The 27,798-nt window shown below is 44.4% G+C and overlaps 1 protein-coding gene across 1 annotated transcript; it reads left to right on the top strand.

Annotated features, from left to right (window-relative positions):
- The first annotated feature begins 110 nt into the window (after positions 1–110).
- Positions 111–27,798, top strand: cad (carbamoyl-phosphate synthetase 2, aspartate transcarbamylase, and dihydroorotase). The gene is given in 45 exon segments (XM_048250257.1): positions 111–588; positions 1,414–1,553; positions 1,850–1,979; positions 2,882–3,024; positions 4,093–4,234; positions 4,574–4,745; positions 6,071–6,256; positions 6,542–6,651; positions 6,952–7,094; positions 8,091–8,222; positions 8,546–8,779; positions 9,238–9,459; positions 9,925–10,113; positions 10,287–10,411; positions 10,786–10,919; positions 11,447–11,559; positions 11,869–12,119; positions 12,485–12,731; positions 12,957–13,055; positions 13,192–13,416; positions 14,041–14,095; positions 14,098–14,183; positions 14,900–15,118; positions 15,606–15,773; positions 16,025–16,207; positions 16,595–16,699; positions 17,268–17,513; positions 18,113–18,194; positions 18,587–18,753; positions 19,025–19,189; positions 19,513–19,644; positions 19,995–20,196; positions 20,435–20,625; positions 21,447–21,587; positions 21,837–21,932; positions 22,075–22,216; positions 23,784–24,019; positions 24,141–24,215; positions 24,443–24,655; positions 24,911–24,971; positions 24,974–25,035; positions 25,853–26,008; positions 26,295–26,396; positions 26,950–27,044; positions 27,155–27,798. Coding segments are annotated over 45 exon segments (6,711 nt in total). The 5' UTR covers positions 111–494; the 3' UTR covers positions 27,255–27,798.

Here is a 27,798-nt window from a genome sequence, read left to right as displayed (position 1 = left end):
GCACCGCACATAGCCTAGGCCACATCAAAAACACAGATGACGGCTAGTTCTCTCTCCTCCCATTTCCTTGAACGTGCTGACGCTACTTTGACGCTCTATGTAGCCACCGTGTGTGTCCTGGTTCGTTTCCACACTGCTGTGGCTGCCGAGCAGTGTGGACTTTGTTTAGGGGGTACACGGTAACTTTTTTCTTCGAATATTTAAAGAGACTGTTAAACATCGATTGGATTGATCTGATTTCGACCGTCGGAGATAGCCTCTTCTCTTCACTCGTTCTCAAGAACGTTTAGCTGCGTTTTAGGCATTACTCAGCATCCGCACAGGACATTCACCTACCGGCGTGTTCTTCACGTGGGTCCCCTGCCTACAGCTAATCTTTCAGAGCTGGTTCATTGAAAGAGGAAGTAACTCGGTGGCTGGCATTAGAAAGGCTTTCGTGATTTACAGATTCTTCTGAGTGGTTACATAACGTTACAGTATAAAAGCATTCAGCTATGTCGGAGAAAATGGCATCCTTGATTTTAGAGGACGGGACCACGTTCCAAGGCCGCCTTTTTGGGGCTGTTGCATCCGTGTCTGGTGAAGTTGGTAAGTCATCACTATACCATACGTATAACATACCATACAAAGAGGTTCAACTTCAGGTCGCCATATTTTGTTCTATTTTTATTATGGGCTCATTCAGACGCAGTGCACTAATGGTCCGTATCAAGCCTGCGTCACACATCAATCTAGCTTCAAGTTAGCTAGTTAGGTTAGCTAGGGTGCCAACCAGGGTTAACCAACGTGGCGGGTGCCTACTCACCTGCTCCGCGGGATTTCTTTGGCGCTTTGTGGTTCAAGATTTTCGGGGTGGTATTAGTCATAAGCATGCGCACTCTACCCCAGCGCAGGTTGAACATCGCAGCTCTCAACTTTAGATGATAATGCCTAACTTGTTTTACAACTATTTGTGTAAAACTATTACAACACATACATTTAATAGATATTGTATTTTTGCAATGGAGTAGTCATACAACTATATTAAGACATAAAATACACTTGCCGTTGTGGCATGACAGAATAAGTTGAGCTACTTGTTAAGCATTTTTCTTTCTTTTCATAATGTAATGAAATAGACAAAATTACTTATAGTATATATATCATTCAATCATGACTGATGTATGCTCACACAATTACTTTTTACTGTGACCATCACAACACTCCCCAATTACCATAATTGCGTTATAAACACACATTTAATTTCTTATTGACTTTATTAATGTGCATTTTAACTCTCCTTTAATAAATTAAATGTACAGTATGGAAAACACATGGAGTCACACAGCCGCCACCCCCACCTGCTCTACTACCACTACCACCCACCCCCACCCAGAAGAATGGAATCTCTAAACATGCACCTGTTATATGCAGTTTTTCAGACCGGCATGGTGGGTTATCCAGAGGCACTCACAGACCCCTCCTACAAGTCTCAGATCCTGACCCTTACCTACCCCCTCATTGGGAATTATGGGATCCCCAAAGATGAGGAGGGAGAGTTTGGACTCAGCAAGGTGCTCAAAGAAAAAAACACTCACTACCCTCATCACTAATCTGGTGTCATTTATGCCATAAAATGGATGATATTGCATATCAATACTATATAATACTGGGGATCAATAAAGTATCTATCTATCTATATTTTAAGCAGTTAAGGAGATCCCACTTATTATTTTACAAAATTAAAAAATTAACCCAATCCATGTAAAACTTCCGAGATCTACTGTATTAGACACTAGCTCCTAAATAAAACACCATTTATGCCTGTACTTGGCAGCATTACAACGTTTTGATCATGTGTGTTGCCCAGTGGTTCGAGTCTTCCAGAATCCATGCTGCTGCGCTCATTGTTGGTGAGCTGTCCCAGAACCCGAGCCACTGGAGCTCTGCCATGTCTCTGGACCAGTGGCTACAGGAGCAGGGCATTCCTGGGCTACAGGGTAAGGCGTGCACTCCCACCCTCTGGGGCCTTCTCATTGGGGACAGCCGTGGCCTACTGGTTAGCACTTCGGACTTGTAACCGGAGGGTTGCCGGTTCAAACCCAGACCAGTAGAAAGCGGCTGAAGTGCCCTAACCCCTCACTGCTCCCCGAGCGCTGCTGTTGTAGCAGGCAGCTCACTGTGCCGGGATTAGTGTGTGCTTCACCTCACTGTGGGTTCACTGTGTGCAGAGTGTGTTTCACTAATTCACGGATTGGGATAAATGCAGAGACCAAATTTCCCTCACGGGATCAAAAGAGTAAATATACTATATATACTTCTCCATTCTCTATACATTCTCCATCATATAATTATAGTGACCGGCTTTACTCGTTGCAGTTTGACTGTTTTTTGTTACGAGTGTCAGGTGGTGACATAGAGAAAAAGGTCTATGTCACAAACACACACACGCAACCGTTCAAAAGTTTGGGGTCACTTAGAAATGTCCTTGTTTTCATCATTCATGTTGTAAATGACTGTTGTAGAAAGAAATGGCTGATCTTTAATGCAGTATACAGATGCCCATATCAGCAACCATTCATCCAATGTTCCAAAGGCACATTCTGTTTACTAATCTGATATCCTTTAAAAGGCAAGAAAACATTGGAGAACCCTTTTGCAATTATGTCAGCACATAATGTAAAAACAAACTGCTGCCCTGATTAAAAAAAAACAATGTAACTGATCTGGTATTCTGTCTATAATGGTGTGGAATGGAAATTTCTAAGTGACACCAAACTTTTGAACGGCAGTGTAATTTGATGTGTGTGTATAGCTCAGCATCTGACCTACTGGTGTTAGTGCGCCATTGAATCAGCCTCTAACCTGTTCGGCAAATGTTGACACATCTTTGTTAATACAGGAGTGGACACTCGCCGCCTGACCAAGAAGATCCGTGAGAAGGGCACCATGCTGGGGAAACTGGTGGTGGATGGCACCCAGGCCAAGAGTATTCCCTTTGACAACCCTGACACCAGAAACCTGGTTAAAGAGGTCTCCATGAAGGTAAAGTGTCAGTGTGTGTTCACCCAAACAGGTCATGTACACGTTACAGAAAATTACAGGGGATTACTAGATGTGAGTGCACTGCATGCTTAAGATGCTGCTCATGTATCAGGATATAGAGGTAGGTGAGACAAAGATGGACAAAACAAACATGCATACAAGAAACGTATATCTTTTATAGAAGTATATACATAATATACGTGTCTTGTCAAAGCTGCTGTTTAGGTCTTTTTCTTAATTTAAGCAACAAGCCCCAAAAGGGCCGTAGGTTACACTGATTCTACAACAGCAAAGGGGCGTTGTTAGGCACGACGCGCTAGCGGAGTGCCTAAAACCCCCCTTAGCTGTTGTAAAATACGGACTCGAGTGGCTTATTATTGTTTTTCTAAAACTTACTATAAATACCTGGGGCAATTCCATGGAAAATTAATTTTTTGGAACATCCATAATGCCAATAAAATGTGATGGTATGGGATTACATGAAATTTGCGCATTTGCTATTTTTGGCTGAAGAATGTACATGAAAAAAAATGCACAAAAAATGAATGTTGTCATTCACATCATACAAATGCCAAGGCATTTCACTGGCGTTATGGATGTGACAAAAAGGATTTCCATGGAATTGCCCCCTGGCAAAGTTTCATAAAGTAAAGGCACAGCAACTAGAAATGGAACCGATTTTATTTATAGATAATCAATCTTCCGCCAAGAAATATATTTCTTCTATCTGAATGGTTGCGTCGAGACGCAGCTACTTTAACTTTTGTATCAAGTTATGGTAGCGTAGTAATATAGAACGAAATGCGGTCAAGGTGTATCTTTATGCTGCATTTTACAACGGCATCGAACGCGATTCAGCCAATTACAATCAAGGACCAGAACTATCAGTTTTAGAAAGCCTATTACACCAGTGTGCAGTGATGGTTTGATGTTCATGCACATCGCCAGCACCTGGCATTTGAAAACGGCCAGTGCACAGGGATTTTATCTTATTTGCTTGTGGCTATGTATTAAATGTGTTCTTCCTCTGCTCTGCTCTATCTGGTGCGGCGATGTGGCGTATGACAGGAGCCGAAGGTGTTCAACCCTGAGGGCAGTGTCAGCATTGTGGCACTGGACTGCGGTATCAAGTACAACCAGATCCGCTGCCTGTGCCAGAGAGGTGCCCGGGTCACTGTAGTCCCCTGGGACCATCCACTGGTCGGCAAAGGTAAGTGACGGTAACCTTCAGGACTATGCCTGTCATATCTGCCTGCTGTGTCTTCATTTCTTCATCCCTGCATGTATTAAATTCCCTTTTAAACTCAGATTGTTTTTCTGTTACAACTGGATTTAATAGGCATAAAGTATCATGCAGTATGGATGAAGTGTAATGAGATTTCATTTTCCTACCCATAGCTGTCAATAAGCGACACTCTTGAATCACTGCAGTATGATTTGATGTCAATTTTGAAACTAAGAAAAAAAAGGTTCATTAACATTTGTCTTTCTTTTTTACCAGTGACATAATACTTTTCTTGTTTCTTTTTATACTTTTTTTGCCTTGCAGATTTTGACGGCCTGTTTATCAGCAACGGCCCAGGAAACCCAGAGTTCTGCAAGGAGACCGTCGAGAACCTGAGAAAGGTGGTGTGCGTGGAGAACCCAAAGCCCCTTTTTGGCATCTGCCTCGGCCACCAGCTCCTCTCTCTGGTCATTGGAGCCAAGACCTACAAAATGAAGTAAGTCACACTTTCAAACCGCTAACTGTCCAGCAGGGGATGACCTGGAACTTGGACTCTGTGGTAGCTTAGTGGCTAAGGAGCTGGGCTCCAAGGACAAAAACAATGTTACTTCAGGGACAATGGCCCTTGTAATATAATTGACGTACGTAAGTTTGGATAAAAGTGTCTGCTAAATGAATACACGTAAATGTAAAATAAATAGTTGTGTGTTGAGTTGAGCTGCTGTCCACACCCAAAGTTGTGTGGCTTTGAACGTCAAAGTGGCCTGAGAGAGGTCTACAAAAGCTGCTGTCTACGCTAGCATGAATTGTGTGGCCTCCTCAGTAACCATTGCTATTCAGAACACTATATCCCCTTTCTTCCTCTCCATCAGTTTGTCTCTATCCCTCGCTCCCAATCTCTCCCTCTCTCGTCCTCTATCTCCTGTGTCTCTGGGAGCAGTCTGGTGTGAAAAGTGTTTTTTTGTCCTGCTCAGCGGCCTTGGCCACAGATAATAGACTGCTAGCAGCATTGAGGGAGAGCCAGTATGTTTTGCTAAGGCGCCTGGGATGGCTACTTTGTTAGCGCCCCGCTCAAGGTCACCCTGAAACGCCCGACTCTCCTCTCGTCTCACTGGCATTCCTGAGCCCGTGCAGCTGGCTGGTCAGCGGGTTCACATGGCCCATGGCCATCAGGGGCCTCCCGCTTGCATCGGTGACAACTAATGCTGAGTATGTTGGCGCATATAGTGTTCAGCGGCATTTTGAAGAGCAGTGACATTTGTTGGGGCAGCCATGGCCTACTGGTTAGCGCTTCGGACTTGTAACCGGAGGGTTACCAGTTCAAACCCCGACCAGTAGGAACGGCCGAAGTGCCCTTGAGCAAGGCACCTAACCCCTCACTGCTCCCCGAGCACCGCTGTAGCAGGTAGCTCACTGCACACTGGATTAGTGTGTGCTTCACCTCACTGTGTGTTCACTGTGTGCTGAGTGTGTTTCACTAATTCACGATTGGGATAAATGCAGAGACCAAATTTCCAACACGGCATCAAAAGAGGTCACTCTACTTATACTTAATCAGCAGCTTGCAATCACCCCATCTTGAAGGACAAGGTGACTTGACACTTTTTGTTGGGGGTTGTAGAAGGAACCTTTTTCAAACTGTGTGTGGTCACTGAGGCCATTCCATATCATTCATTGTCACAGTGCAACCACAATATGGAAATGTTTTTTATTAAATGTTTTTTTTTATCAGGTTCAGAAAGTAGGCACGGTTTATTAAAACATATGAGAAACGTTTGGTCTACTCACTGTTACTGGTGAATTTTGGTGGTGTGTGTGCAGGTATGGAAACCGTGGCCACAACCAGCCCTGCATCCACAAAGGCACCGGACGTTGCTACATCACCTCTCAGAATCACGGCTTCGCTGTGGACCCCGAGACCCTGCCCGCAGGCTGGGACGTACTCTTTACCAATGCCAACGACCAGAGCAGCGAGGGCATCGTCCACAACAGCAAACCAATCTTCAGGTGCAGTACTGAAACCCTACCACCGTTTTTGTTTTTTATCTGCCCTATGAAAATATGCCCTATGAGTGTGTTTCATGAAGTGTGGAAAAGTGCTTGGGCTTTTTTTCAAAACACACCAATACTCTGACATTATTATGTTGTCTGTATTTCAATTATGGGAAGGTACGGTCATGCACAGAGTGATAAGGTTGTTTTGGTGTCAAACATTACTGGTGCTGTTTATGAAAAGGAGGGTATGTGTTTACGAAAGGAGGGTATGTGATCTGTTATTTCTTATTCCCACAGTGTACAGTTCCACCCTGAACATATGGCTGGCCCCACTGACCTGGTCAGTCTCTTTGACGTGTTTCTGGACACTGTCAAGGATCTGAAGGAGGGCAAGAGCGGTAAACCAGGTAAGAGATCAGACTCTTATGACTAATAAAGTTAGATGTAAACACTATATCCTCAAAACGCTATATTTTAATGAATTTTCATAAAACTTTTTTTTTTTTTACTACATTTTGTTTTCCTAGTAATTTCAGGTGAATTGTAATTGGGTATTGTTATTTGATTTATCTTTACGTAATCAAAACAACACAACTGCAATTTAATTGATATTACATGAGATGCACAATTAAATAACATGACTTTTTAATGTTTTTAAAAATGGAGATGGCGTTTTGGAACATCACCCTTTTCCTTGTCTTACACAGTGAAGGAGAGATTGACGGAGCACCTGGCCTTCCCAGGCTCTCCTGACCCTGACGCGTTTGTCCATCCCCACAAGGTGCTCATCCTGGGGTCTGGAGGGCTGTCCATTGGCCAAGCTGGCGAGTTTGACTACTCCGGGTCTCAGGTGAGTGAATAGAGAAAGTAAACAAATCTGTTCAATCAAATGTGAGAAGTGTAGAAGCTATATGACACTACTTAAGTGGAGAAGCTATATGACACTACTTAAGTGGAGAAGCTATATGACACTACTTGACCATACAAATGCATATTATCAAGTCAAGTCAGGTTTTATTGATATAGCCCATTTCATACACAGAAAGGTAGCCCAATGTGCTTCACATAGTCATAACAATCACATATAAAAAAGCAAAATAAATAATTACACGAAAATTAACAAACATCTCTGCTATATAGAGAGGTCTTTGGCCATTTAGAGATTTAAAAGCTAGTAAAAGGATTTTAAAATCAATTCTATAGGTCACTGGTAGCCAGTGTAAAGATTTTAAAATTGGTGTGATATGATCTCTTCTTTTGGTTCTAGTCAATAGCCTTGCTGCTGCATTTTGGATCATTTGAAGAGGTTTTATTGTTTTTTTAGGGAGACCAGTGAAAAGACTATTACAGTAATCCACCCTGCTGGTAATGAAAGCATGAATAAGCTTTTCTAGGTCTACCGGTGATATAAAGTTTTTAACCTTCGCAATGTTTGAAAGTGATAAAAAGCCGATTTGGTGACAGCCTTCATGTTATTATTTGGGCTCAGATTTTCCTTGCATAAGTAGCGTCTTAGTATGATAGTTTTGGGTTTTTCAAGCAGGGTCTAAAGGCATATCTTTTCAACATCCACTTAGTTAATTAATCATTTATTTTGAGTTATGGTTTGTATATTATAGTATTTGTTTTGTCATTATGCTATTGGTTGAATTGACATCATTGTTTATTATTGCTATTCTCCTTACCAACATTTACCAACATTTTTAATTGTTCTCTGTTAAATGTAACTATTGTATTGTTTTTATTTGTATGTCGCTTTGGACAAAACTGTCTGCCAAATCCCATCACCATAACCATCTTCATGTTTATACTGCGCTACCAAACACATGTTCTGCAACACCCACAGGCCATCAAAGCTCTGAAGGAGGAGAATGTGCAGACGGTGCTCATCAACCCCAACATCGCCACCGTGCAGACCTCCAAGGGGCTGGCAGACAAGGTCTACTTCCTGCCCATCACCCTAGAGTATGTTACACAGGTAAGAGAACACACCACCCCAGAGTATGTTACACAGGTAAGAGAACACATCATCCCAGAGTATGTTACACAGGTAAGAGAACACATCTAGTACTGTTGTGCATCATTGTGCATTCCAATATTACAGACATCCTGGCCTTACTTCAAGCTACTAAAACAATTGCACTTTCATTGTACAAAATAAGCATGCCATCATGACAATAATTCTATGTTAAGGAGTCAGTGAATAACCTGTCAGTAAAGGAAGGAAATGGCAGATGTACGTTTGTCCATAGGGACAATAAACAAATAAATTCCTGACTATATCTGGCCTGTCTTCATTAGGTGATTAAAAACGAGCGACCCGACGGTGTTCTGCTCACCTTCGGTGGCCAGACGGCGCTGAACTGCGGCGTGGAGTTGACCAAACGCGGGGTGCTGGAGAAGTACCAGGTGCGCGTGCTGGGGACCCCCGTCTCCTCCATCGAGATGACGGAGGACCGCAAGATCTTTGTGGAGAAGATGGAGGAGATCAACGAGCACGTGGCTCCCAGCGAGGCGGCGCTCTCCGTGGAACAGGTGAGCTCTGCGTCTGGGCCTGCGATCACAGGATAGCCACTACAGAATGACCAGGGACTACTTACAGTACACCAAACAACTTTGAGAAGATTTGGGAAAGATTAAGAGATAAGCTTTTGCGTAAAGCTTGAATAGGGGGCATTAGTTAAAAGACTAAAATCTTTCAAGAATGTTTCCCAAATTTTGTGTCAAAGTCGTTTGTAAGGCGGCCCATAAGATGGAGTGGTTTAGTATTGGGAGTTGAATTTTACCTGTTTGTAACAGAGTGGGTTGTAGTCTTTGTGGAGATGATTAATCAGAAGAAATGTAACATTGCTGTTGGCATTCTTGTTTGTGCTGTTTTGGCTCTATTTTTACTTTTGAACCAGCTAGATTCTCTCAAATGAAACCCCCTTTAATTATTCTCTTTACTGATTGTGTATTGTGTGTCTGACCTCTCAGTATGTTCTTGTTCTCAGGCGGTAGCGGCAGCGGAGAGGCTCGGCTATCCTGTGCTGGTGCGCTCTGCCTTTGCCCTGGGAGGCCTGGGCTCAGGCTTCGCCAACAACCGCGATCAGCTCATCACGCTGGTCACCCAGGCCTTTGCCCACACCTCCCAGGTCCTGGTGGACAAGTCCCTCAAGGGCTGGAAGGAGATTGAGTACGAGGTGGTCAGGGACGCCTACGACAACTGTATTACGGTAGGTTAATTTCCTCATGTCCTCAGATTTAAATAAAGAACTGGGAACTGGTACTCCTGTTGATAAATGGACCGCAGCAGTAGTTCTCTAAACACCTTATTCAAAAGACATCGACTGTACCTAACACACACTTACCATGCACTTCCCCCTCTTCCCTCCTCTACGTCCTTCCACCACTCTCTCCTCCTACCACACACTGACTAGCCTTATAATGTCGGCACTCTTATCCTCTAGTAATAGTACTGACAGGCCCTGACCATGGATAAAAGAATCTGCTAAATGAATAAATATAATATACAGTAAGTGTACTGAAATGGCCAAATTGTGCCTTTTGAGAGCTTGGTGGGTGCATGGAAATGGTTTAAGTTGTAGAGACGCTAGCATCTTGAGCTGAAATGGCAAGTAAAAAATTTAAATGAGTTTATTCATTTGTGTGTGTGTGTGTGGGTATGGTGTCCTGCCTAGGTGTGTAATATGGAAAACATTGACCCACTGGGCATTCACACGGGAGAGTCCATCGTAGTGGCTCCCAGCCAGACGCTAAACGACTACGAGTACAACATGCTGCGGAACACTGCCATCAAGGTCATCCGCCACCTGGGCATCGTGGGAGAGTGTAACATCCAGTACGCTCTCAACCCAGAGTCCGAGCAGGTACTGCTGCCAGGAAAACCCTACAGCGTTTATTTACACTTCAGAAAGCCTCATCAGGTTTCTTACTAGTCTAAACAAATAGATACGGCTACTCTCTAGCTGGGTAAATGGATCTAATTGTTTTTTTGTTTTTTTTAAGCTGTTTTTCACAAATGATGCTTTTCTTTGGCTAGTATTACATCATTGAGGTGAATGCCCGTCTGTCCCGGAGTTCAGCGCTGGCCAGTAAGGCCACAGGTTATCCTCTGGCCTACGTCGCGGCCAAACTAGGCCTGGGGATCCCCCTTTCAGCCCTCAAGTGAGTCTCGTAACGCAGCTCTTGTGGTGGTTTATTATAGGCAATGAAAAAATTGGTGTGGCCTATTGCACTGAATTGAATTGCTTTTACTAACATGTAGGCTATACAGGGCACTTAACTGAAGCATTCCGTTTGCGTAGCATTTGCTGCCAACAGTCAGCTTCCATTATAATCAATGGAACTGGCTCCATGTGATGGCGGTATGTACATCAAAAAAAATTAGACCAGTCTTCTAAAACAATTTTTACACCATGTGAACAGAGCGTTTCAGTTGCGGTCCCAGTGTAGCCTTCCCGTAAGTCTCACAGTCCGTTTTTTTTATAAAGAGTTGTTTTGTTATGTCAACATCTTGTTGGATGTTTTTTTCCCCACAGGAACTCAGTGACTAACTCCACCACGGCCAACTTTGAGCCCAGTCTGGACTACTGTGTGGTCAAGGTCCCACGGTGGGATCTGAGCAAGTTCCTGCGCGTCAGCACCACAATCGGCAGCTCCATGAAGAGTGTGGGTAAGACTGCGCCGTATGCACACTCTACAATATTTTGGGGGCATAATATATGTTAATAACATAATATTAAGTACAGGCCAAAAGTTTACACACCTTCTCATTTCAATGCTTTTTCTTTATTTTCATGACTATTTACATTGTAGATTCTCACTGAAGGCATCAAAACTATGAATGAATGCAAAGTTATTTGGCCCGCAGATGAATATTTGTCAAGTTATGGCTTGCTGAATATGGTATTAAATTGAAGAAACTAGAATATAAGACAAGTTTTCAGTTATTTCACACTTTTTTGTTAAGTACATAATTCCACATGTGTTCATTAATAGTTTTGATGAATCTACAATGTAAATAGTCATGAAAATAAAGGAAACGCATTGAATGAGAAGGTGTGTCCAAACTTGGCCTGTACTGTACATTGATCTATATGAGTCTATAATTATCAAGTTATTTCTCTTAAAATGTCCATATATTTTTGTTTAAAAATATTGTACAATTTATGCCATGTTTGACTTCTGGTGTTCTCTAAGGTGAGGTGATGGCTATTGGTCGAAGCTTTGAGGAGGCCTTCCAGAAAGCATTGAGAATGGTGGATGAGAACTGTGTGGGATTTGACCACACCATCAAACCAGTTTCTGAGCAGGTTTGCCAACCACCCACTCTTCTTTTACACCTTTGGGGCAATTTACCAACATATTTGGGAATTGGGATTTGCTAATAGACAATGTTCTTTTTACTGAATATTTCTTACTTTGAGCACGAGCAGCGTGTGGTGTATTGTCCCCAGTGACAAAGAGATTGACTTTAGAGAGCATAGACACCCAAATAAATAAATAGTACCAAGAATGCATCAATTATTACTTCAATGTGTGTGTGTCTACAAACAGTAAGTGTGTGCATTTGTGTTTTTGTGTAGCCACCATTCATGTGTAAATACTGTTCTTGTCCACAGGAGCTCCAGACGCCCACAGACAAGCGCATCTTCGTCCTGGCGTCAGCACTTCGGGCCGGCTACACGGTGGACCGCCTGTATGAGCTGACCAAGATCGACCGTTGGTTCCTGCACAAGATGAAGAACATAACCGACCACGAGCACCTGCTGGAGTCCTACAACCAGGACGAGAGCACCATGCCTCCCGAGGTGATGAGGAAGGCCAAGCAGCTGGGCTTCTCCGACAAGCAGATCGCCATGGCTGTGCAGAGGTACCTATGGTCATCATATGCACCCGTCTTTGATAACGCTCATTAACCTATAGGCATAATATTGGCTGAGGAGAAGCAGTGCACTTCTGTTAGTCTAACAGTTAAGAAATTTGCTTACTTAATTGATAGAAAAAACATATTGTCTGCATACATGTACAGCTATAATCTCACAATACATGTGGCATTACAAGTTATGCCGTTGATGCTGCATAATAGACAAATATCAGCCGCTGCCATCGGTAAATGTCATACATTTGCCGATAGCCTATGTCAATAAACAAGGGCAGTGTTGGCCGATATATCGGCCCATCTGTAGTTAATAAAGTTCAGATTCTTGCTTGCACCTGCCCCCTCCTCTCGTGCAGCACCGAGCTGGCAGTGCGTAAGCTGCGGCGCGACTGGGCCATCCTGCCCGTGGTCAAGCAGATCGACACTGTGGCGGCAGAGTGGCCGGCCCACACCAACTACCTCTACCTGACCTACCACGGCACGGAGAGTGACCTGGCCTTCGAGCAGCCGCACGTCATGGTGCTGGGCTCCGGCGTCTACCGCATCGGCAGCAGCGTGGAGTTCGACTGGTGCGCCGTGGGCTGCATCATGGAGCTGCGGAAGGTGGGTGGAGCAGAAGGATGGTGCGGGGCCGCAGAGAGACGATACAAATGAAAGTTGCCGATGGCGAAAGAGGGGGTGCGGGTGGGGGTCACTTTTAAAGCAGGTTACTTTCATAATAGCCTTACAGGCGTTAGAAGGGGATAGAATGGGTTCAGAAATGTCAGGAAGTCTGTAGAATTTATTTCTGTTGACTGCTCACCCTGTTTAATTTTCCATTCAATGCAGATGGGCTACAAAACCATTATGGTGAACTACAACCCCGAGACTGTCAGCACGGACTACGACATGTGCGACCGACTCTACTTCGATGAGATCTCCTTTGAGGTGCGAACACAGTCTCACTCAGACCATCAAGTCCTTTCAGTATATATACTCTTTTGATCCTGAGAGGGAAATTTGGGAAATTTCCCTCTTTCTCTCCCTCTAACCCATGACCTTTAACCCTCCTTTCCATGTCCAGGTGGTGATGGACATCTACGAGATGGAGAACCCGGAGGGCATCATCCTGTGTATGGGGGGCCAGCTGCCCAACAACATCGCCATGCCACTACACCGGCAGCAGTGCCGCATCCTTGGTACCTCGCCCGAGTTCATCGACTCGGCCGAGAACCGCTTCAAGTTCTCCCGCATGCTGGACACCATCGGCATCAGCCAGCCCCGTTGGAAAGAGCTGTCCGACAACGAGGTGAGGAGTGGACGGGAGGAAGGGGGATGTTGCGGAAAAGGAGACTTTGGCGTCTCATAGATACCTGTTCTGAGTTACACGGAAGTATCAAGAATTAAATGTCCTCTTGATGTTAGCAACATGTGACAATTTACATGGACTCTTTGAATCTGATAAGAAACAGAATAATGGCTCAATCGGAATAAAAACGCATCATGTAAACACCTCAACCGATCAGGTTAAGCCCGATCCCACTAAATTTCCAATCAGATCGAGAAGGTCGTGGAAAAATCCACCCATTGTACTTTTGATTTCTTTTTGTTGTAAAATGGGTCTATAGAGTTTCCATGGCGCTGGCTTCTAAATTTTCCCATGTAACAAGGCTGTTGAAAAGTTCATGTAAACTCAGAATCAATTGACTGGAAAGCTCCTCCCTGTTCTTATGTGGTGCAGTTTAGACCCCAGTTCCTGCCAGTTGGCAAGACTTCGTTTTAACATTCCATATGTTATCTTAATGCAGAGGGCGGTGGGGCCCAAATACGTTCCATTGTCTGGTGAGGGTCCTAGAGTAGCTGGATTTTCCCACAAGGCTGTTGAAAAGATGCTCCGAGTTGACTGAAGGCTCCTCCCCTCTTCTCTCCCCAGTCTGCCATGCACTTCTGTGAGACGGTGGGCTACCCATGTCTGGTGAGGCCTTCCGTGTTGACCTGGAGAAGTACCTGAGCAGCGCTGTGGCCGTGTCCAAGGAGCACCCTGTGGTCATCTCCAAATTCATCCAGGAGGCTAAGGTTAGCCAGCACAGCGTCGCAGACTTCCCTCCATCATTCTCCACCACCTCCACCTAGAGCCTGTTATTTGTTTTGCAAAAATCCACCTCTCCCGGTTATTCTAGTCCAATCAGCGCAGGGCTGTGTGAGATCTTACTGTCAATCACAGTAAGTGCACGACTTCGATTGGAGGATGCTTGGTAGTAGTGGGTGAGGGGCATGAGAGTTGTAAACATTCAAAATTTTGGCCAAGTCCCCTCAGTCTGCCAGACTTGCCAACTGCAGCTTTAAATGGACAGTGGCATGGTTTAGTACTCCAATAGTTTAATGCATTGAAGAGAAAACAGTATATGGAAAAAAATGAAGCTGGTTGGTTGTTTTATATCAACTTTAATATATAAAATATATATTATACTTCAATACATGTAGCATGAAATATTGATAGCAATGGCATGACCCAGTTTGAATTCCTAGAAAGTATAACCTCATTTCATACACTCATTACTGTGTGTTTGAGGTCAGGTTCACACTTATTCCTGTGTGTTTGCGGTCATGTCGAGACATTTTTGTGGAATGGCCTAAGACCTTTGGTCTGATGCAACACTTCACACTTCTCGGGCTCTGGTTCACTTCTCTGGCTCTGGTTGACTTTGAGTCATGTTTGAGAGAGAAACTCCTCACTAATCGTTAATCTAATGCTCATTAAACTTGGTCAACACACACACACACACACTTAGGAGATCGACGTGGACGCAGTGGCATGTGACGGACTGGTCATCGCCATCGCCGTGTCAGAGCATGTGGAGAACGCCGGTGTACATTCGGGGGACGCCACACTGGTGACTCCGGCGCAGGACATCAACCAGAAGACCATGGAGCGCATCAAGATGATCGTCCACGCCATCGGTCAGGAGCTGCAGGTCACCGGCCCCTTCAACCTGCAGCTCATCGCTAAGGTGGGGTCACAATCAAGTCAAGTTAACTTTATTTATATAGTGCAAAGGTCACTCAATGTGCTTTACATAAACAAAAGCAAACAGGAATAACTAATAAAATCATACATAGTCAAAGAATAGTTTAAAAAGAAAAAAGAAAACACACAAGGTAATAGTACATAAAAGCATAAAAGGGTAATAGTTTAAAAGTGTTTGTTTAAAAAGTAATAATTAAAACACATAAAAACAACATAGAATGATTTATACTAGTCAAGCACCCAGTGAACAGCAGTGTCAGTGTGTTCTCACATATACATGTTCTCCCTTGGATCTACAGTCTACTCTCTATATCCAGAGTTTGTGAAGCGCTGCTTCATTGTATATACAGACCAGTGGTTGGCATTGTGCCAGTGACCAGAAAATCCAACTTGATGCCATGTCTACAAATCAAACTTGACATTTGGCTGCCATTCTTCAACAACGTACGGTTTTGGGTTTTCCACCTCAGGATGACCAGCTGAAAGTGATCGAGTGCAACGTGCGAGTCTCTCGCTCCTTCCCCTTCGTCTCCAAGACGCTGGGTGTTGACATGGTTGCCTTGGCAACGCAGCTGATCATGGGAGAGGAGGTGGAGACTGTGGGATTGATGAGGGGAACCGGCATTGTGGGCGTCAAGGTAACAAAATGGCTAGACCGCTCCCAAAATGCAGTTGGGATCTCAATTGGAGAATGAAAGGCATGTTTTCTATTTAGATGAATGGAAAATATTGGAATGGAGATTGATTCTTGCTACATGGCATGGTTATATTCATAAAATAAATTCAAATACAAATCATGCTTAGATTGACCCATTTTTGCTTTTCATAGGTTGTAGCACTTTTTGTTCCTAATGAGATTATTTCTGCAATCTCCTCCTGATGACCACAGGTGCCCCAGTTCTCCTTCTCCCGGCTGGCCGGGGCAGACGTCGTGCTTGGGGTGGAGATGACCAGCACTGGGGAGGTGGCCTGCTTCGGGGAGAACCGCTACGAGGCCTACATCAAGGCCATGCTCAGTACCGGCTTCAAAATCCCCAAGAAGAACATCCTCCTCTCCATCGGCAGCTACAAGGTAAGTTGTAGCTACAGAAAACGGCAGCAGCGCCATGGGAAGAGAACATCCTCGAAATGCTCAAAAAGAGATCGCTAAAATGCACATTATTTACATGAAATGGACAAAACCCCTACATGTAACAATTAAATAAGCTTACAAACTGCTATACTACGATGTTAAAAGATCAGAAATAGTATGGAATTGTTTTAGAGATAAAGACGCTAGACACATAGAAGACACTGATCAAACAAAAGGAAATGAAAAGAAAAAAAATCATTATAATATGTATCTATTGTGCAGTGTTGGCAGGCTTTTTTGCCATACTAAAATGAATGCAATAAGCCTACTTCTGACCCGTCCTTGCTGTGGTTGTCACTCACTGTGAGTGGTCATTGTTTTCTTCAGAATAAGAGTGAGCTGCTACCTACGGTACAGACACTGGAGAGTCTGGGCTATAACCTCTACGCCAGCCTGGGCACAGCCGACTTCTACACAGAGCACGGAGTCAAGGTAAACACTCGCTGCCCTGCAGCCTACAGACAGCAGGTGCTCTCAGTGGCCCTGTGTCTGCCTCGGGTAGACTAGGCCCTTATGCATCAAATTGCACATTGCCAGTTGTTCACCTAATAGAAACTGTGATTTTAACCATATACAGTAATGTCACTGTCACTGGTGTGATTTTTTTCATGTCTTCTGATGAGAAAATCTGATTCTAAAATGCTCAGTTTCACCATGTCCGTGAAATTACAAGGTTGGTGATTCACACAATTAAATATTGAAAAATATACACTGTGTGTGTGAGCCACAGGGACTATCTGCAGCTCTACTTCTATTATCTGAAATCAAGGAGATTTTTAATCACACTTACTCCTCCATGCCTCTAGGTGGCAGTGGAAATTCATTACATTGGCCTAAAGGTTGTGCTGTTGATGGCAGGCAATCATTGAAAGCTGTATGAAATCAATTCTTTGGTTATTTTGTAGTGTGCTGACCAAATGGCCCAAACTAGTTCGTTTACGGCCTAAAACTACAGCTGACCTTGACCTTTTTGTGCTGTGTCTGCCTGTGTGGTTTGCAGGTGATGGCGGTGGACTGGCCATTCGAGGAGGAGGAGTCGGACTGCCCCAACAAGGACAAGCAGAGGAACATCATGGACTATCTGGAGGAGAACCACTTCGACCTGGTGATCAACCTGTCCATGAGGAACTCCGGCGGCCGACGCCTGTCCTCCTTCGTCACCAAGGGTTACCGCACGCGCCGTATGGCGGTGGACTACTCCGTGCCCCTCATCATTGACATCAAGTGCACCAAGATGTTCGTACAGGTACAGAGCTGGCGCCGTTATTACCAGACATTTCTGTCATTAATGAGCAGTCACATTTGGGTTTATTTGGTGTAGTGTAGTATTAATGGAAAGTCTCTGGTGAAGTAAGTGAGGTAATCTTTGTGTAATTTAGTTATTTGCACAATACACACAATTGCCATATAATAATATGTTATGTGAAGCAAGGAATTGACATGTATGCTTCTATCTATTGAGCGACTGTCCTCTGTTTCTCTCCTTAGTTGATTGTGTAGTGAAGTTCGTTACAGAAACATCTGTGTGAGTGTTGTCGAGGAGCTCACGGGACGCAAGCATTGCAGACAGTCTAAACAGTGTGCTTATCTTGTGAGAATAGGAGGAGTCTCCGTGCAGGGAGAGGGATGTTATGAGAATGCGCTCTCAATGCCACACAGCTGGGATCCCATGGTTTGGGTGGGCCATCAGTTAATGGGTTACCTCTAAGCCCTCCACTGGCCTAAAGCTGGCTGCATATACTAGTTAGGTCTCAGGGAGGCTCATCAGCAGCAGGGTCTTCTACCTGTGTGCACTGTTGATTATATAAAGAGTGTGTGTGTGTGTGTGTGTGTCTCTGTCTCTAGGCACTTCGTCAGATTGGTCAAGCCCCAGCTGTTAAGACCCACGTGGACTGCATGACGTCACAGAGGCTCGTACGTCTTCCAGGTGAGCAACTTGTAAAGGTCCAGTGAAAAATCTCACCGAAATACCACAAAGTCTAAAACTAAAATCCTCAGGGATACTCATTAAAGTGCAGTTAGAGTAGAGGTTGTTATGGACCATTATTTTAGGGAGCTACAGTAGATAAAATACTACGTATGATAAGATTTGTGTTGTCATTCTGTTTTTCCATGGTTTTCACATGTAGAAATATTAAGTATTGACCTGTGATTACTTTAAGAACTATACTTTAAACAGCAACATTGTTCCATTAATATCATATATATATAATTACTTGCTCTACTTACTGTCTTAGTATTCGTTAGTGCCTTGTGGTTTATGGGTCTGTGATTCTTTGTGAGCTGTATGTAATCCTGGTGCTGCCTCCTTCTCCTCAGGTCTCATCGATGTCCATGTCCACCTGCGTGAGCCTGGAGCCACTCACAAAGAGGACTTCTCCTCGGGCACAGCCGCTGCCCTGGCTGGCGGCGTCACCATGGTGTGTGCCATGCCCAACACCAATCCCGCCATCATCGACCAGAACTCGCTCGCCATGGCACAGAAGGTACACTAAAGGGAGCCATCAGGGCATGAGAGATTATTATTTATTTCAAAATTTGTCCCATTCCTGAGTTGAAAAAATGTTTAACATTAAAACATTAATTGTCATAATTTGCACTTTAAAACTCAACTGCTGTTGAATTTAGTAGTATTCGCATTCAAGAACTTAGACAAACTGCTTCCATAGTGCATATTTAGGCTGCCATTTTGGCTACAATCAGTTGTGTGTTTCAGCCCCAATGTTTATATGTAATACACTGTCTTTCTAACGTCAGCTTGCAAAGGCTGGGTGTCGCTGTGACTATGCCCTTTACCTGGGAGCAGCCTTCGACAATGCTGCCATCCTGCCCTCCATTGCAAGTTCAGCAGCGGGCCTGAAGATGTACCTGAACGACACCTACTCCACGCTGAAGATGGACAACGTCTCCCTGTGGATGGAGGTAAAACCATACAGTGCTCCTGATGAAAATATTAGGACCGGTACTGAACTGGGGTAATTGATGCAAGCACAATATGACTACCAAAAAAACTCACTTTTATAGCGTCTCATTTGAGGGAGTGTAAGTTTGATGCTGTTGCTTGTCTGAATTGGAGTATTGAAGTAAACATTTCTGTGAAGTTTGCAGAAAAATATATTTAAAACATTTATTTAATTTATATATATTTAATTTATAATTATTTAATTAAAAAATATTGTCTTATTATTATAGCACTCTCAGCATTTTGATGTTTTTTGTTTTTGTTTTTTTACTGCTATCTGTAGCACTTTGAGAAGTGGCCGAAGCACTTGCCCATTGTAGCGCATGCTGAAAAACAGACGGTGGCGGCCATTCTGATGGTGGCCCAGCTGTACCAGAGAGCTGTGCACATCTGCCACGTAGCTAAGAGAGAGGAGGTAAGGCACTACTGCAGCACCTGCAGCTAGTGGGACTTTAACATTAACTTGGCTTGGCTTGAGTAGGTCGTAACTTTAAATTGCATGCTGTTATGCTGTAAAATCTTTTCTTTCTTTTTTTGCCATAATGATTGGAATTAAGTTGATGTATTTAAATAAAATATTGTGTATGTGAACTGATCAAAAGCTAGTTGAAGTACGTGTTTAGATTCTCCATGCCTAAAATTAATCTGGTTAAAGGGCCACAGGCCAGAAATCAGTGTTATCAACAGCAAGATGGTTTAGATACCAGTTCCTCAACTGTGCCTGCACTATCCAGTATCCTGACCTCCGACCTTTTGACCTCCCAGATCCTAATCATCCGTGCAGCCAAGCAGAAGGGCATCCAGGTGACGTGCGAGGTGGCGCCACACCACCTTTTCCTGTGCGAAGACAACGTGCCGGTGATCGGGCTGGGCAGGGCGCAGGTGCGGCCCATGCTGGGCTGCAGGGAGGACATGGAGACCCTCTGGGAGAACTTGGACATCATCGACTGCTTCGCCACCGACCATGGTGAGCAAAGGGAAGGGTTTGGGCAAGAGCCTATGTGCACCTAGACTTTATCAGCTTCCAGAAAAAAAACCCATCTATGATAAAGGAAAATTGAAAACCAAATATTAATGAAAGTGAATTAAGAATAATGTGGTGTGGATAACATTACATTATTGAAAAATTTTGAAAGCATGTTTTCTTTCTTGGATTTGATGCCATGTTTGGTGGTTTTTTGTTTTGTTTTTTTTTTTCTCCATAGCCCCTCACTCAGTGGATGAGAAGAACCTGGAGAAGGCCCCTCCGGGCTACCCAGGGCTGGAGACCATGCTGCCCCTGCTGCTCACCGCCGTCAGCGAGGGACGCCTCACGCTGGACGACATCATCCTGAGGCTATACGAGAACCCCCGACGCATCTTTAACCTGCCCACACAGGAGAACACCTACGTTGAGGTAAAACCAAGAGCCATCGCTTGGTTTTTGGAGCTGAACTGAATGACCACCATACAGTTTGTTGTGTTCTTATGCTAAAAAAAATCCAAGGTATCAAGGAGTAAAATGCTGTGAAAAGAATAACTAGCATAGCGATCAGCCAGGAACTCAATTCGGTGTGGCAACCATAGAGCATGGAGTTTATACAGCTTAGTACTGAAACACAAATAATTGCTCATGAGTCAGTCCTTCCACACAATACATCACACTTTACGCAATAACAAAGAGGAAGACCACACATAAGATGAAAGCAACCAGCAAATCTTTAAACCGAAAACATGACTCACAGTTTCCATCTGATAAGACAGGGTCACATTTCTGCTTTTCAGAGGTAGAGCGCAAATGTTTCCGATAGGGCTGCACAATTTGTGGGAAATATCGTATTGCAATTTTTTTTGACAGATGTTGCAATAGTGATTTGCGATATGATTTTTTTGAAAGCCAAAGAATTGATTCAGTTCAATAATCCAAATGTCTCTTTAATTTGTGCCACCCCTGATCGGTGAGCAGTGCCCAGTGCACAAGAAGCACAGCACTCACCAATCAGAATTTCTCTGCCCCTCACACACTACACACACCCCCCAACCAGAAGTTGCATAGGCAAAGAGGATGACATGAATATAAAAGTCAGAAATGTGACAATTAACTACTGTGCACAATTATTTGTAGCTTTTACGATTAGGTAATTGTGTGGGTTCAGAATGCGATTGTGATAATTGTGCTGCACTAGTTTCCGACCACATCTGATTACCTGGTCATCTGGTTGTTATTGTGTTGATCAGGTGGATCTGGAGCAGGAGTGGGTCATCCCTAAGCACATGCAGTTCACCAAGTCCAAGTGGACGCCCTTTGAGGGCATGAAGGTCAAAGGTCGAGTGAGGAGAGTGGTGCTGAGAGGAGAGGTGGCCTACATTGATGGACAGGTCAGTCAGGCCCTGTTGAATGCTCTTTGCTTGTGTTTGTGGCTATCTGATTTAGATTGCATGTGTTATGAAAGTCAGTGAAAAACCTTATGTTGTGTAATGTGGCATATAGCAGGTGGCATATGTGCAGGTGGCATACGTATCTAGTCATATTTGTGTGTTATTGTTATGGGGTGGGGGGGTTAATTCATAATGCATTACATCTATATGGGAGACAATGCAGACCTATGTTTGAACCTTGGTCTGCAGGTCCTAGTGCCCCCAGGCTATGGAGAGGATGTGAGGACCTGGTCACCTGCCTTACCAACCCCTGTCCTGAAAGAAACCGCGAAGGAACCTCCAAAGGTAAAGTCAAAAGCCTTTTTGCAGAATTCCCTTGGTGCATGTGTCTTGACACTAATACCAGGTGTATGTGTCTTCCTAACAAGCTTGAATGGCTTTTTAAACTGAAATTCACTGTGTGCTTGTGTGTTCGTGTGTGTACCAGACCCCAGAGTGTGCCCGCCTGTCCACCCCCAGCGAGGCCCTCCGTGGGAGACCCCCTAGCCCACGCCGCGGTGTCACAGGGGACGGCCGGTTCATCCAGCCCCCCCGCATCCACCGCGCCTCTGACCCCGGCCTCCTCCCAGGTAGCCGCTTAGCTCCTCCCCTCCCAGCCCCCAAACCCCCTGCAACACATCCTTTGCTTCTTAGCCAGCTGCCCTGCAAGCGAGTAACGGTGTGGTGCAGGCCAGCTGTGGCCCAGATGCTGCATGAGGATTTGGTGTGTTGGTGTTTGCCAGACTTTGCTGCTGGTCACTCACTAAGCCAAGTGGTGTTAATCCAGAACTAATCCTGGTCTGGTCAATTGGTCAATTAGTGTGCTGGTCAAAAACCAACCAAAAAACACCAATTTTGTTTAAGTGTTTTTAAACTAATAATAATGTGACAAAGGGTTAGAAATCACTTAGAATCGCTGACGGTACCTTTAAATATATAATACCTTTTTTTTATTATTATTTTAACCAGCGCTGGATTAAATGCATATTTAAAAAGCAACAGTAGAGGGAAGCACAATTTCAAAAGATGAACATAGCAGAATTACTAAATGGATAACCCCTAACCTTTTGAATTGGGTTGAAGCTATACTTTCTGTCCAAATGCCAGAATATACATTTTTCCTTTCAGGTGTATTTACTGTGGTTCCACGTAGACATCGGTTATTTGTCAATGGTAATATGTAATCCGCGATACAGAAATGACAAGCTGAAGTAATCAAGCATGACACAGAAATGCCTAAACTCAATTTAAGAGGATCTAAAAATCCACTGATTTGTCATGTGATGCCATTTTTGGTTCTGATTGGACACAGGTCTTAATCAAGTTATTCAACACATTTGATCTGAAGTTTGTAGCTTAGTGTTTTGGGGGACACAAATCACTCAAAATTGGGTGTAAATGTTGCTTCTGATTGACTTTGGCCCCATGAGGATATTACAGTGTGTCCTGTAACTGTAACTAATGTGTGTCTCTTAACCCTGTGCTGGGGCTATGCGTGTGTATACAGCATGTGCAGAGGAGGACTCGGGCAGCGCAAGGAGGGCTTATGACACAGGTTTGACATTTGTCCTGGTGACGTTCTGTTGCTTAATGCTAACCTTTCGCCTCACCCTCCTCCGCTATGCTGGTATGCAGATTTTCCTTCAATGTGTGTGTGCGCCCAGTCCTGTTTCATGGAAGGGGGGGTGGGGCACAGAGTAGTTGGCAGACATGTTTTGAAAGTTTGTTTGCAGAGGTGTCCTGTGCTTTATTACTTTTTGCTTTGCTCTGTTGATTGCTGCTCTTGTATATTATTGTTGTCTCAGACAAAGTCTATCCGCAATATTTGTTGTTACCTATAAGAGGGACATAACGGTATGGACATTTTTAGTGCTTTCAGAATTATAGAGGAAATTTCAAAATGACTCCCTAATTTGCCAATTTTGGGGTCATTGACTTTTGATTATTTTCTAATTTAGTTTGGTCATTGACTTCGAAAATGATTCCCAATGATTCCCCCTTCTAAATCTGTTGGTAAATGAACTGCCTATAATTCTTCAATGCCATTTAATCTATCAGTATACTTTCCCAAGATCTCTTTGCCAATGGCTTGTCTGTTTTGCTTAATGCATGCCCTACTGTGCATTGGCCATAGGAAAAAAACTGAGAAAACCTCAGACCTTAGTCACCCATCCTCCTCTTGCCTGAACTTAAGTGTTTTTTGTTCTGCCATTCTCCGTCCACAGACGTGGCAGCCTCCGCAGACCCATACCCCCCACCCTCCCCCTCTGTCCAGGATCCTCTCCCCCCTGGCAGGTCAGACCCCAGCCGTGGCCCACCTGCAGACTTCCCCCCTGCTGCACCCGCTGGTGGGACAGCACGTCCTGGCTGTGCGCCAGTTCAGCAAGGAGCAGGTACGCTTTAGGACTCAGGTTGACCTCGCAGTCAGTAGATCTGGTTGGGGCAGAACATCTGTCTACTGAAATGGGGGGTCTTGCATTCATTTGTTTGTTTGTTTGTTTTTTTCTCTCCCAGATGTCTCACTTGTTTAATGTGGCTCACACACTTCGCCTGCTGGTGCAGAAGGAGAGGAGTCTGGATATTCTGAAGGTAGTAGATTGGCACTTGAGAACTTCTTGCTTGTTTGGGTTTTTTTTGTACTGTCATTTTGTTTCTGACATAGTATTACTGCCCATGTTCATTAATGCTTATGAAGAACTAGACCTCTCTCTAGGCCTGTGGGAAACCACAGAAAATGACACATGACTAGCTGGTTTCTTGAAGTAAGTGTGTGTGTGTGTGTGTGTGTGTGTGTGTGTGGCCTTGCATTCATCCAGGGTAAAGTGATGGCCTCCATGTTCTACGAAGTGAGCACACGCACCAGCAGCTCGTTCGCGGCGGCCATGCAGCGGCTGGGCGGCTCGGTGGTCCACTTCAGCGAGGCTACCTCCTCCACGCAGAAGGGCGAGTCGCTGGCCGACTCCGTCCAGACCATGAGCTGCTACGCTGACGTCATCGTGCTGCGCCACCCCACTCCTGGAGCCGTGGAGGTGAGCGCTAACAGCCGCATGTGACGCATGAAGAATTTGTTAAATTAGTTAGTAGATCAGATCATCTCCAATGTTTACGCTCCAACATATCATGATCAGTGGTCTTAGTTTGAACTAAAATTGGTCTAGATTTGTTCTTTTGCCTTTGTTTTTCTGTAGGGTAAGTACAGGGAAGCGGCTCAAACACTAAATTGGTTTGTCTGATTTGATTTGATATTATTTATCTCCCTCTTTCTTTCCCACCCTTCATCCCAGACTGCAGCGAAGTTCTGCCGAAAGCCGGTGATCAACGCTGGCGATGGCGTCGGGGAGCACCCACCCAGGCCCTGCTGGACGTCTTCACCATCCGAGAGGAGCTGGGCACCGTCAACGGCATGACCGTAAGTGTAAAGCTCTCTAACGCCTCCCACACACAGTTGCGTGCAGTGCAGTGCTAGAGACGCATCCCATCCACTTTACCTGGGCTTACGTCATCTGTTGCCGAACTGAATTGTGGGTCCGTTGCGTCACGTTGCTCCCGTCACTCGTGTCAAAGTTCAACTTTTGCTGCACCGACGGACAACAACAGAAGGCACCAGCCAATGAAATTATGGTTATACTTCTAGTCATTTGCATAGCTACCGTCGGGAACACCCACTGGCATGCGTTGACTGAACGCAACTGTGTGTGGGAGCCGTAATGCTCACCAAGGCTGTCTGGAACAAGATGTCCACTGGAGTGGCTGTATTAAATACAATGCATGTCAGTGGATGAGTGCTGTGTGGCTGCGTTCAAGACAGCTCGAAGCTTACAAAACGCATAGCTCCTTTAAGCAAAGTCCTTTTAGACAAGTCCCTCCACTCGGCGGCCATATTGTAACACTTTTTGGGCACTTATCGGGCATCTATTTCAGGCAGAACTGCGTGTGCGCAAGGAGTCATGAATCACGACTCACTAACCCCGCTCCAGCTGTGAGATCACAACACATGATTGGCACGATGTATTCACATGTCAGCTTTTGTCGGCGGAAGGGGCGGAATATGTGTAGACGACTGCCATGTTTGCGTTATGAACTAACCCCATATATTTCTATGGGAGATTCTTTGAGTGCTGTGTCTCCTCATTAGAAAGTCTCTGCTTTGTGATGTACAAAAAGCGAGTTTATTCATCGCCTTTTCTCCTATGTCTCTCTCATCACATCTCTATACCTCTCCATAGATCACCATGGTGGGTGACCTGAAGCACGGGCGGACGGTGCACTCTCTGGCCCGACTGCTGACCCAGTACAGAATCACGCTTCGCTACGTGGCGCCCAAGAACCTCCACATGCCAGAGGAGATTGTGAGCTTTGTGGCCTCCAAAGGCATTAAGCAGGTACGTGGAGGCCAGTTTCAATTCTTAAACTCAATTTTGGAGGGGCATATTTCATTTCAGTTGCTACAGATTTGTCCACCCCCTGGTCCCTACTATAATATCTGTACAGTAGGTGTGATATTCTAGATGGGGTGTATATAATTTGCATCATCAGATTAGCGGTCATTCGTTACTGTATTTACAATTATTCATTTAGCAGGTACCAAACATCTGAAGAAATGCTGTGAAGCATTACTGCATACTAGTTTAATATAAAGTCTTTATCTGTGTCCACTCTGGTCCGTAGGAGTACTTTGACAGCATTGAAGAGGCTCTGCCTGAAACTGACGTCCTGTACATGACCAGAATCCAGAAGGAGCGCTTTGCCACGGAGGAGGAGTACAAGGCTGTGAGTCCTTAGTTAGCCGTTCCCTTGCCACTTCACCACCACAAGTCAAGCTTTAAGGGCTGTTCACACCAAGAACGCTAAGGGCACTATGGCACAACTGGTTACAGCGCCCGTACCACATACGAGTCCAAGTGCCCACGGGGACCTGGGTTTGAGTCCGACCCGGGTCATGTCCTGATCCCACCCCATCTCTCTCTCCCATTCACTTCCTATCAGCCTCTTCACTGTCCTGTCAATAAAAGCAAAAAAGCAAAAAAATATACTTAAAAAAACTATAACCTATAACAATAACATGAACAATATTGTTGGGGGTCACTTTCAGAGCGATTTTGAGAACGATAAAAAGCTGAGAGCCTATCAGAACCCATCAAATTTGAACCATCTCACTCATCAACATGAGACTTTCCTTGTCGTTGGTCAGTGTGGACGTTTTTATCGTTATAGTTTCTGGTGTGAACAGCCCTTTACTCTGTCTGCACTCTTTGCTACTCTGTTGGGGTTTACTGGCAGACCTTGTAACTCGTAACTGTATGTATGTTGGTGTGTTGTCCAGTGCTTTGGCCAGTTCATCCTGACACCCCATATCATGACTGGAGCCAAGAGGAAGATGGTGGTCATGCACCCATTGCCCAGAGTCAATGAGATCAGGTACCCGTTTATACCTTTTGCAGTTTTGCAATTATCTTGCATGTTTGACATGCAGGTAAAAACACAATTACTGTAGTTGCATCTAATGTATCGTGTGTGTGTGTGTGTAGCCCTGAGGTGGACTCGGACCCCAGAGCTGCCTACTTCCGCCAGGCTGAAAACGGCATGTACATCCGCATGGCTCTGCTGTCAACTGTAGTGGGAAGATGAACTCACACACACAGCAACATGAATGCATTCATGCATTCGATTATATGTACAACACACCCTCTCCTGTATGAATATTCAACTGCCCCTCTTAAGGCACCAAATCTTTTCTACAGTAGTATGTAAACTGTCACAAGGGAACACTCATGAGGGAAGTTGTAGTAAAGGAAATGGTATTCTGCTCCATCAGCACTGACTAGGGTTTTTAACTTTTGAGGTCTGTAGATAGGTCATTCCTGCTGTTGATCCTTTTATAATGGCTGTGATGGACTGTTTTGTTCAAATGAACTGCTTATTGTATTTGTTGAATCCAACAAACCTCTTGAGGCATTTTCTCTCAACACTGCATGTCTGTTAGGGAAGGAGATCTTAGAATCTTGTCTACAAAATTACCCATGTTTTTTCCTGTAATGGTCTTTTTTGTGGTTAAAAGGGACCTTGCATATTTTATTTGTGCAGTATTAAACTGAAAACTTTGCAAGACTTTTTGGTACTGTCCTGGGAAGAATTATGTATTTTTAGGTAAATAAAAAAACACTTCACTGGG

This window comes from Alosa alosa, chromosome 8 (assembly GCF_017589495.1).
Source record: "Alosa alosa isolate M-15738 ecotype Scorff River chromosome 8, AALO_Geno_1.1, whole genome shotgun sequence".
Taxonomy (NCBI): Eukaryota; Metazoa; Chordata; class Actinopteri; order Clupeiformes; family Clupeidae; genus Alosa; species Alosa alosa.
The sequence above is the reverse complement of the archived record's forward strand: the minus strand, read 5'-3'. Positions and strand labels throughout refer to the sequence as shown.